At 44.8% G+C, this 10835-nt stretch overlaps 1 protein-coding gene across 1 annotated transcript; it reads right to left on the minus strand.

The window, feature by feature from the left end:
- Positions 1 to 54: 54 nt before the first annotated feature.
- dhx34 (DEAH (Asp-Glu-Ala-His) box polypeptide 34) lies at positions 55 to 7540 on the minus strand. Its single transcript, XM_087795156.1, has 16 exons — positions 6699 to 7540; positions 5487 to 5798; positions 5146 to 5400; positions 4970 to 5072; positions 4254 to 4471; positions 4016 to 4190; positions 3758 to 3951; positions 3584 to 3685; positions 3169 to 3432; positions 2925 to 3092; positions 2210 to 2315; positions 1926 to 2032; positions 1113 to 1373; positions 864 to 1037; positions 608 to 749; positions 55 to 537 (listed from the first exon to the last, which is right to left on the minus strand). The coding sequence occupies exons 1-16, from the start codon at positions 7371 to 7373 to the stop codon at positions 401 to 403; spliced, it is 3393 nt and encodes a 1130-aa protein (XP_087651282.1). The 5' UTR covers positions 7374 to 7540; the 3' UTR covers positions 55 to 400.
- Positions 7541 to 10835: the final 3295 nt, after the last annotated feature.

A 10835-nucleotide genomic window follows, 5' to 3' on the forward strand; every position in this document is an offset into this window, starting at 1 on the left:
AAGGGATCCTAAAATAATTGAAATCCTGATTTAACTGCCACAGCTAAATCTAGCTATATTTGCCAACAATTTTGTTTTATTCCCATGATTCAATTGTGTAGTTAAAACAGAGACACTGTTGTGTGTGTTTGTTTTATTCTGTCATGTCTCTCCTACTACATGTATGATCCAGCCTGTGATTCTCGACATCACCCTGGGAACCATCCCTCTTCTTCTGAGGACATCCTTTCCTCCTCTAGGCCCCTCCCTCTCTGTAGACGTTCTCCAGTGTCATTTGAAAGTTGTGCTTCATGAGGCAGAGGAGAAAAGACACATCTCCACTGGGTCTGAAACTGTCCTTTGAGGTCACTCCTCGACGAAGTCGTCAGAGTTAGCAGTGAAACCTTTCCTCTTGGCTTCGTTACTTCACCGAAAACATGTGCTGCCGCTTGTGTTTGAGGATCTCGGTGGGCGTCAGCGTCAGGTCCTCGTCACAGACGTCACAGTGATACAGTCTGCTGAGCCGGGATGTGGAGGAGGTGGACTTGGTGCCTGCTTCTGAAACACGTATCGACGTATCAAAACTTCTGACACTGATTTGATCGAAGTAAAAAGAAGTTTGTCCAACCTTCATCCGGCGGCTGTTCTTCCTCCTGCTTGCAGGTGGCTTCATGCTGCATGCGCTCCAGTGGGGTGAAGGGCATGTAGAGGTCACAGTTGGGACACGTCCAGAAGGTGCGTAGACACTCACTGTAGAGATCTCGAGAGTCCTGAGGTAAGAATAAATGAAACAAGCTTTAGATCACCGCCAATGTTTCTTAGAGAGTGGCGCCCCCTATAGGCAAGCAACTTGAACATAGTAATGACTCAATTGCGCCACTCACCAACAGGCAGTTGTAGGTGAAGAAGCTGCTGACGCGTAGACCTCCTTTCACTGTGTCAGGCTTGGCCTCCACTCCATTAAACAACTGCTCTGGATGTTTCTGTGACCCGATCTGAGGACCAACATACAGGCTCTGGGTCTGCAGGGCTGTGAGGCGTCGCACGTTGTAGCGGATCTGAAAAAAAAGAGAAAAGATTTTAATCAAGCAAAGCATTTGTAACTGCGGATGGTGTTCCATCTGGACAGGTACCTCGGTGTAGAGCAGGAACCGGACCAGCCCCTCACTTAGTTTCTCCAGGGCTCTGCGAGACACTGCGGGGCCCGTGTCTGACATGTCCTGCTCCAGCTGGGCCTGGAGGAGGCGCTCCCACTCGGCCCGCAGGGTGAGGGAGGTAGACAGAAGCCTGAGGGCCTCCTCAGGGTTCAGCAGTTCAAGCTCCAGCCAGCCGTCCACGACGAGCCGAGAACAGTCCGCGTTACTGTCCACCGAGTTGGAGACCAGGAGCAGAGCCTGCAGATGGTTTGACCCACACATGACAATACACTCAACACTCATACTGTTCATATATGCAGCCCTCAATATAACTAATAGGCCCTTAATATAACTTGTTGTAGAGTTTATTTTAACATTTTTCTTATTTGTAATATTTTTTTATAATTCAGTTCAAGTAACATGTCTTTAAAGAAATACCTTACACAATCAAACAACAGTTATTTAACTTGACTAAATTGCATTTATTTTAAAACATTATTGGGTATCCCAATTTTTTATATATATATATTTTTATATATTATGATTTTTAAAAATCTATTGACATTATTATTTTTCATGATTTAAATCGTTTTCTTTTTAAGTGAACCGCTTTTAAAACATCATTGTTAATAATATATCTTCATCTTCTCCATTCAAGAATCCAGCTCCGCTTTAATAATATTTTAAAATATTAACATCTACCAAAAAATATATACCCGCAATTCTTTCATAGCCATTCTCTAACGTCTTGCTTTCAAACCACCAGGGGGCGTTCTGAGCCCATTCAAGGTCCGCACTCTCGTTCCTCACCTGCAGCGCGGGAACTCTCACGCAGTTGGTCAGGTATGGCTTGTTGGTCTCCAGCAGAGTGACGAAAGCCAGGAGTTGGTGTTTGCAGCTGTTGGTCCGGTCTGGACCTGCAAGTGGGAGCAGAGACTGTGCAGGTTTTTCCTAATTCCAACTCATGCGATCAACCAGAACATTATGACTAACAACTTTATAACCGTGAAGTGAGCCTCACAAAGAGACAAGTGTTCATAATGTAATGGCTGCATGCCTGACTGAAAGGATTGGGGTTTTTTTTTAAATCTTACCTGTCTCTCTGCCGTCTTCATTAGGCACCTGCAGAACATCAGGGTTGTTGGCAAAGACACTCGTCGGGTGGATCACCACACCCTGCTTGTTCTTTGTGTGAAAGACCTTAAATGTGAAGCAAAATTAAAGCAACTGTCAACATACATTCCACCAGCAGTTCAGGGGCATATTCAGGTTCAACCCTTACATAACCAAGTATATGAAAGCAAGTGACCTTTAGTTTGATTTTATGTGTGTAGCATTGTAAAGGAAGGGTTTTTTGTCTTGTTTTCCATGACAATCTACATTTATTTAACGAGAATCTTTGCCTGTTTAACTTAAAAAATAAAAAAGGCTGAACTGGATTTTCAACTTTCTTATGTATTAATAAAACTCTAAAGAAACATGAATAATCAAAATCAGATGATACATTTAAACAAAGTAACATATTAACGATAAGAACCTCCCACTTCTGAACTTTTATTCACTCCAGGTGGTAACATTCCTGAACTAAAACAACATGTGAAACAACAAGAAAGGACTAGTCTGTTAACTCAAATTAAATCACTCTCAGACCTTCTAACTTCATTTACAAATAGCACTCTCTTCCCTCTCATCCCTCCTCAGTGAATTCATCACGGCATCTACGTTTGCTCAGGGAATTTTTAAAATATTTTGTTGTTATTTTCTCGCTCATGTCGGATTGTGAATAAAGTCTTTAAACAAGGCTCCTACTTGGTCCGAGTCTTTCCTGGCAGTATTGTGATCGTCGGGGAGAGCCAGCTGAGGGTAGAGTCCTCGACACAGCAGCAGTTTGAGAAGGGCCTGCTGGCGTGAGGACAGGTCCTGGCCCACTGCGTCCTGCAGCTCTGAGACGTTGTGACGCAACTTGAACTTCACTTCCTGTTGGAGACCCCAGAATGAGATTCAGGAAACAGGTGGATTTTGGAGCTTCAACAGCAGTGCCTCCCCCACAAACCTGGATGTCCACGTCCTTTTCCGATTTTTCCTTCTTGCCCCTGCTCCTCCCTGCCTGCTCCGAGTCCGACCCTGAAGACATGTCTCCTTCCTGGCCTTCCTCCAACCTCAGGACTTTGCGTTTGCCGCTCGCCTGCTGCTCGTGCTCCCTCTTCATCTGATGGAGCTTCTTCCTCTCAGTCAGCCTCTGCCTGCGTTGCTGCCGATCGCCGCCAGAGGGAGCCTCGAGGTCCGACTCCAATAGTCCGTGGCTCCTCAGCAGCTCCTGAATATGACATTTAAAAAGTAACTCAGGATGCAAAAAAATTGTTACATACCTTATGTGTAAATAATGTAAATAAATAATGCAAAATGAATAGTTTATGCAGTGAAATAGAAGGTGTGCGATACATGAGAGGACGTCATTGGATACGTGCCTTAAACTGGCGGCGTAAGTTGACCATCTCGTAGAGTCGCTGCTCTTCCAGGCCTCTTCTGCGGCACCACTTTCTCGAGCCCCCGCCTCGCTCCCCCTTCACCTGTGCAGGTGAGGTGTAGAGAACTATGGTCAGATCTGATAGCGTGAATGACTGAAGGAGTGGGTCCGGTACCTCCACCCAGGCGTTGAAGGTGTTGAGCAAGGTAAACGGGTCGCCCTGGTTACTGATCAGTGGCGTGCAGGCCGTGGAACAGTCCGGGTTCTGCTGGGAGCTGCGTAAGAACGGAGACTGGACGCTGAGAGCTGCTGCGACAGTCAGAATGGGCTCGACTAGGTTGAACAGGGAACCTAAAACCAGCATCTTCCCTGAGAGAAGATCAGAAAAAGCTTTAGATCCGGCAGGTGGTGAGAACAGATTTTTCCGGCTAACCGATGACGACGTCCACTGGCAGCTGAGCCAACAGGCGTCCAATGGAGGTGAGTTCCCCGTGCCGGTCCAGGGCGCCCTGCTCCTTCAGGTAGGTGATGGCGGTCTGGATGCTGGCCGCCGGCGGGGGATCAATGAACACGAAGGACAGTGGATCCCCTAAACTCATGCTCTTCATCTGCACGCCAAAAACATGACGAGATATGAAGGTTTGAATCATCTGAAGGAGTCACGATGGTACCTGAAGAACCAGCGAGTCAAGGGCCACGCGGTGGATTTCAGGCACTGGGTACGGAGCGAAGGCGTCGTAGTCGGACTCCGCGTAGAGGCGGTAACAAACTCCGGGACCAGTGCGACCGGCGCGGCCTTTCCTCTGCTCAGAGCTCGCCCGGCTGATCCAGAACTCCTGCAGACGCTGCATCTTGGCTTTAGGGTCGTAACTCATTTCCTTTACTTTCCCTAAAACATCAGATAAAGTTCTGACTTGAATAAGTAGTTCCTTGTGCAAGAAAGTCGTTGTTGTTGAGAACAGAACATAAAAGAAATATCTACGATAGCTTTTCTGCATTTATGTGGCTCTAAATGCAACTTTCTCAATTTCTTTTTTTCAGACTTCCCCCTTTTTTCCTATTTAAAAATGTGTTTAAATATTGAGAATACAAATTTAGAAGAAAAAGTTATTTAAAGGTTTATAAATAAATATTTGTATATATGTATAGGTTTATTTAATCTTTTTTTCTTTTCTTATCTAACTCAACTTAAGTAATTCTATCATATTTTGGTTCTTGCCTGCGCTCTTTTGGCCTGAAGGACCCTTATAGTATGTAAGTTTTCAATATCCGGCAGTTATTCAACATCGCTGTGACTTCATTTAACACACCTCTCTTTCTTAGTCTTACCCTCTTTCAGTGAACTCATCACTGCAGTTATATTTTTAATTTCCCAGGTTTTTCTTACCAGAGTCAGCGACAAAACGAACTCCGTCGATTGTGACAGACGTCTCTGCGATGTTGGTGGAGATGATGCACTTCCTGACTCCAGGAGGAGAGATGTCAAACACCTGCACAAATCAAGATCCACGTCACATTGATGGAAATACTCCGATGACAGGACACAGGCGGGCCTCATCGGACCTTATCCTGCTGAGCCAGTGAAAGCGTGCTGTGCAGCGCTAACACGATCCAGCGTTGCGTGTGTGTGGCGTAAACCTGACACGCCTCCTGGATGGTGGAGATCTCAGTTACACCACTGAGGAACAACAGCAGGTCTCCTCGCTCCTCAGGAGGGTAGCGCTGGTCTATGCCCTGTAGGATCCGGAGGTAGGGTCGGGGGTCCAGTTTCTCGGAGCGGGAAGCCTGTTCTTCAGCAGGGATGGGCCTGTAGATCACCTGATTTGTTTCAAAGAGGTCAAAAATATTCAGTTCATAGGGGTCTTAACGCTAAGAGAGAGGTCTTGGTTTGTGACTGAACTCACCTGAATGGGAAACAGTCGTCCAGGTACCTGAAGCACGGGGGCGCCACCGAAATAGTCGGAGAAGAGTTTGATGTTGATGGTGGCCGACATGAGGACCAGCCGTAGGTCTGGGCGAGTGAGCAGCAGGGTTCTCAGGACGCCCAGCAGGAAGTCGCAGTGGAGATGCCTCTCGTGCACCTCGTCCACGATCAGAACCTGGTACTGCTCGAGCGTGGTGTCATGCTGGATCTGCCGCAGCAGCAGACCCTCAGTCAGAAACAAGAGCTTGGTGGCTGTGGTGCGGGTGGTTTCAAAGCGGATCTGGTGCCCCACCTGAAAACCATCCAACAGCGGTAAGTTACTCACCCTGATGAAAAAATATAGTAGAAGAGGAAAAAAGGTCTGAGAAACAGGTGCTTTTTGTCCCACGTCCCTTTCTTGATGCATAAAAATGTGTTTAAGAACATTCTAACTAATTTCCCCCTCTTGTGGCAAGAAGAATAATTCTATTAAAATTTAGATTGGTTGCCCTGATTCCTTTTTTCACTGGGTGAGACTTTGTATTTTTAACTTTTTCAAGTAAAAGTCTTAAGAATTAACAAAACAAGTTTTACATTTTTTTCTGAAAAATTCATGTTGTTTTTACTCTTCGTGTTTTTGTTTACAGTGTGTTACATGACACAGCCATTGTACCTAATCACATCCATGATTTAATGTTGTCAACCATTTGTAGAGAGTTTGTTGTTGTTTTTTTCTTTTGTTTGTTTAGTTTTTCTAGGGGAGAAATAAACTAATACTTTTCCATTATGCATATTGCCAAAAGGAATATGTTTCTTATAAAACTGCATATAAAAAAGTATAGAAAGAAAAAGGAAAATTGGAACTGTCAAGTGTCTTGTGGTCAAATATTCAATAACCATCATTTTCATCAGTTAATCATTCAAATTATCTCTTGATATTATACATCCATCCATTTATGCCGCTTATTCCCTTATTGGGGTTGCGGGGAGCTTGAGTCTATCACAGTCTATATGTTAGAAAAAAAAGGATATATATACATATATATATATATATATATATATATATATATTATATGTTTACCATAAACTGTTTTGTAGTTTTATATACCACCTGCATGCTCTGATATTTACAGAAAAATTGATTTGGAACACAGTGTATTTTTCAGACCCATTTGCTTCTCAGAATACTTTTATTCATCAGGAAAACACGAACCTTGGAGCCGTACTGATTCAGACTCTCATGGCTGACTCTCTTGGCCAGGGAGATGCAGGCGATGCGGCGAGGTTGTGTGCAGGCGATGTTGGTGAATCCAGCGGAGAGGAGATACTGGGGTACCTGAGTAGATTTCCCACACCCCGTGTCCCCTGCCACCACCACCACCGGGTGTTTCCTCACCAACTTCACGATCCGCTCTTTGTACTGGCATATGGGCAGGTTTTTCTGCTCCCTTCGCAGTTTGGCGATTTTAGCAAAGCTCTGCTTCTGGTTGAAGTCCAAAAATTTCAACAGAACCAGTCTGAGTTCTGAGATCTCCTCAGAACCTGGACCATGCGATCTACGCCCGCCCCGGTGCTCGGATCTCCCCAGACGCTCGTCGATGTCTGCGGTGCACACAGAAACATTGATACGGTACCGGGCATCGTACTCCTCCGGGAGATCCAGAACCTTCTTCTTCTTGGGGAGGTCTGGTTCTCTGTCGAGTAGATGACTGGAGCCTGAGCCGCACATTTCCTTCTTCGCCTTAAATCTACGAAAGCGGTCGAAGAAAGTCCAAAATTCGCGGTGCTCAGCACTGCCGGCTTGTATGTAGTCATGCCGGCGGAAAAAGATTTCATCAAGCTGGGTTCTGCACTCAGGACTGTCCCAGTCCCAGCGGTCCGAGCTCATAGTGAGATGTTTAATTTAGGATCCGTGAAAACAAACCAGAAATAAATCGAACGTGTATATATTAAGTCAGATTATAAATCATTATTCTTTGTTAAATCCGTGTCTGAAATATTATCGCGCCGGTCTTCTTGATGAAGTTCAGTTGAGTTCATTGCAAAACAGTTGAATCTATTTTCCGGAAGAATAACAATACCAGACACTTCCGGTCCGTTTGACTTAATTGTCCGCAACATTAGTTCCGCTTATTTTACTTCAAATACTGTTTCTTCTTCCTCAAAGTTTATAGAGGTGACTCCACATTTAGTAAGATGATTCATATTTAGTGAGATATTCTTACACATATCTCATGTAGGCTTTTATACTACACTCTGTTGCCACTTCCAATATATGTTTACAAAATAATCTAAGATGTTTTAATATATGTGAATAACGCAAGACATTCAAGGCTTGTACCGTGTTTTATAAAAAAAATATTGACATTGTCCTTTTTAACTGCGGTCAAGTGAGCCGCGATCCAGCTTTTAAACACTTGCGCTTTTGTGAAGGTGTTACGGTAGTGAGAGAGAAGTCACACGCGGAAGGATCTACGACCAGAGTCTGCAGACATGCGTGAGACTGTTGGAAGAAAAGCGGTGGAAATATGAAATATTTATTTTCTGCTGATCTAAATAATTTAAGTTCTGACTTATGGCGTAATTTTTCTTAGAAAGCTGTTTGTGCACAATGTATTTTATTATATATATATAAAAAAACACCTTAATAGTTGAAAAAGATCTGAATTTACTTTTACATGTTCAGCAGGTTTTGAAGTATAAGTGAAAAAAGTTTCATGTATTTTTACTGTAGAAATATTGATTTATTGTCAATTTAGTACAGTGTATTATTGTCACTGTTGTTCAAGCACAATATATTTTAATTCTTATAAAAAAAACAAAAAAACAGTGACAATTAATAACTTCAAAAGATGGTCATGATGAGGGACAGATCAGTGTTTTTTTTATTTTGTTCACCTATTTGCATATGTTTGTCTTCGAACTCAAGGCGCACATTCCCCTGTAAGTTTCTGCTCGGAGTACCATAGCAACGGACATATACATAGCGGACTTGGAAGAGCTGCGCAGCTGTGGTCTGCTCCCGGAGCCAGCTCTGCTACTCCGTTCCTGCTCCCCCGACTACAACCAACACACAGTGGAAGCGCTACAATTGGTGCAAAAGGAAGCAGAAGAGGGGAAAGCGCAGCGGTATCCTGGCTAGGCTAATGGTTTGCCCTCATCGGTCAGCTCTCCCCACCATCATACTGGCGAACGTCCGCTCGTTGGAAAATAAACTGGACTACATCCATCTACTACGGACAACTTCAAAGACTGTGAGTGAGTGTTGGTGTTTCTGGGGTTGTGGAAACATGGAGACAGCGCCCCAGACTGTGCCATTCAACTCACCGAGCACACTTGTTATCGGGCGGACAGAGAGCTGGTCTGGGTCACCATCGACAAGCATACAGTCCAGGCAGTTTGTGATCGACAACTCGTGTTCAGTCATCCCAAGACCCAAATTTAAGTATCTGCTCTAGTACAAACAATCTCCATCGACGTTGGCCGTTTGCCAGACAGCTTTGTGAATGACGAGCAGTTTTCATTGTTTGTTGTCCCATCACTTTCTGTTGCTGACATCGCTGCCAAGCAAAGAGCTGAACCAGTGATCGGACACGTCATAGCACAATTGGAGAGAGGTGAAAGTCCGCCACCTTCTTTACAAGAACCGCTTCCTTTATTTTCCACTTCTTTTACGAGAGCTTACACGTCTGGAGCTCCAAAATTACATTCTTGTCAGGAAGAGGATGGTCGGAGGTGAACTTACGAACTTGTTCTTCCTATTCGGACTCTCTTGAGTATGTGGAGAACACTGCAGGAACAAGAAAATGCCCACTGGAAGGACTTTGTCAAGTTGTTGATATACGCTTATTACTGCACAACAATTGACGTCAACAGCTACTCACTGTCGGAGTTGATGTTCTGCAGACGACCCCGCCTTCCAGTTGACTTGACGTTTGGACTTCCTGAGACCCCTCACAATACGTCCTGAAGTTGAAAGCACTCCAGAGAAAAGCTTCAAGATCGCAACCCAGAACTCTGAAAAGGTCATGGCTTGGAACAAGCGGAGATATGACAAACGACTCACTGCACCAGAATTGTCTGTGGGGGACAGAGTACTACTGGAATTTGAAGATTTTCGGAAAACACCCACTAGCTGACAAGTGGGAGTCTGAGGTGTACATCGTTTTGAAGAAGGCCGGCACTCTTCCAGTGTACACGGTGAGACCTAAATGCAAGGATCACCCTGTCAGGACACTGCATAGGAATCTCCTGCTGCCTTGTGGGTTCCTCTCACCCAGCACACCGTCTGAAACACCTAAACCGAAAATCCGCCCACTGCCTGAGAAAGATTCTGTCCTCCCAGAGAATGACTGCCCAGATCCAAATGACCTTGGTCTGCCTTACTTACCTGAAAACCCCAGCACAGACCTAGTCCAATCCACCACAATGATAGACTTACCTGTTTTGTATCCTCCTGCGACTCTCGTTGTACCTGTGATTCAGCCTGGCCAGCAGTCACCTGTGGTGGGACAAAATGTGGTGGATGTGGGATCAGAATCCGAAATTGTCATGGATAGCCCACTTAACGAAGAGAGAGATGAAGATCCTCACCGTGAACCTGAGCAGTCATCGCCGTCGTCTACTACTACTTCAGAGTCTCCTAACATTCCTCAAGCGTCTGAAGTGATCCCGATTCAACATTGGAATCAAGCCCGCCACATGACTCACCAGCCCACTGTCCCACCGGAACACGACGCCCACCTGAGAGATTACAGTACTCACGGCTTGGAAAAACATTCTTGCACAGCATTCAGTCACTGTTTCAAGGCTTGAGCACTGTTGTAACTTCAGCACTGCAGCTCGACAGCCCCATAAAGGCAAGTAAGTAAGTAAGTAAGTAATATTTATTTATATAGCGCTTTTCGAGACCAGGGTCACAAAGCGCTTAAACAAGCCAATGTGTGGGGACGCCGCGGGAGTCTCGCAATCTGCTTGTCCAAGGCTGTACATGTATTCATGGGGGTGCACGTAGTGGTGACTCTCTCTCTTATGAGATCCGAGTGCGCCTTTTACTTTTTTTTCTCCTCTCGCTCGACAAAAATTCTACAACTGAGTGACGTCACCAAGTCAGACTTGAACAACAGATCACCTGCTAAACACTACCCCATTAGCAATTGCGCTCGTAAGTTATATAATTGCAGGGGTGGGCAAACCGGTCCTCAAAGAGCCGCAGTGGGTGCAGGTTTTAGTTCTAACAAAAATTATGATTAGGATCACTGCAATGTAATAAGAAGTGCAGCGTACACATGACAGTAGATTGTTGATACTACCTCAGTAATAGATTTTTAAATAAAACCCTCTTAGAAAT

This window comes from Callionymus lyra, chromosome 7 (assembly GCF_982586985.1).
Source record: "Callionymus lyra chromosome 7, fCalLyr1.hap1.1, whole genome shotgun sequence".
NCBI lineage: Eukaryota > Metazoa > Chordata > Actinopteri > Syngnathiformes > Callionymidae > Callionymus > Callionymus lyra.

Excerpts from the sequence above, each read along its gene's own strand:
- dhx34 (XM_087795156.1), bottom strand. The coding sequence starts at position 7,373 with ATGAGCTCGGACCGCTGGGACTGGGACAGTCCTGAGTGCAGAACCCAG. Across the intron at positions 5,401-5,486 it reads GACGACTGTTTCCCATTCAG|GTGATCTACAGGCCCATCCC; the intron begins GTGAGTTCAGTC and ends GAAACAAATCAG. Across the intron at positions 2,316-2,924 it reads CCAGGAAAGACTCGGACCAA|GTCTTTCACACAAAGAACAA; the intron begins GTAGGAGCCTTG and ends TTCACATTTAAG.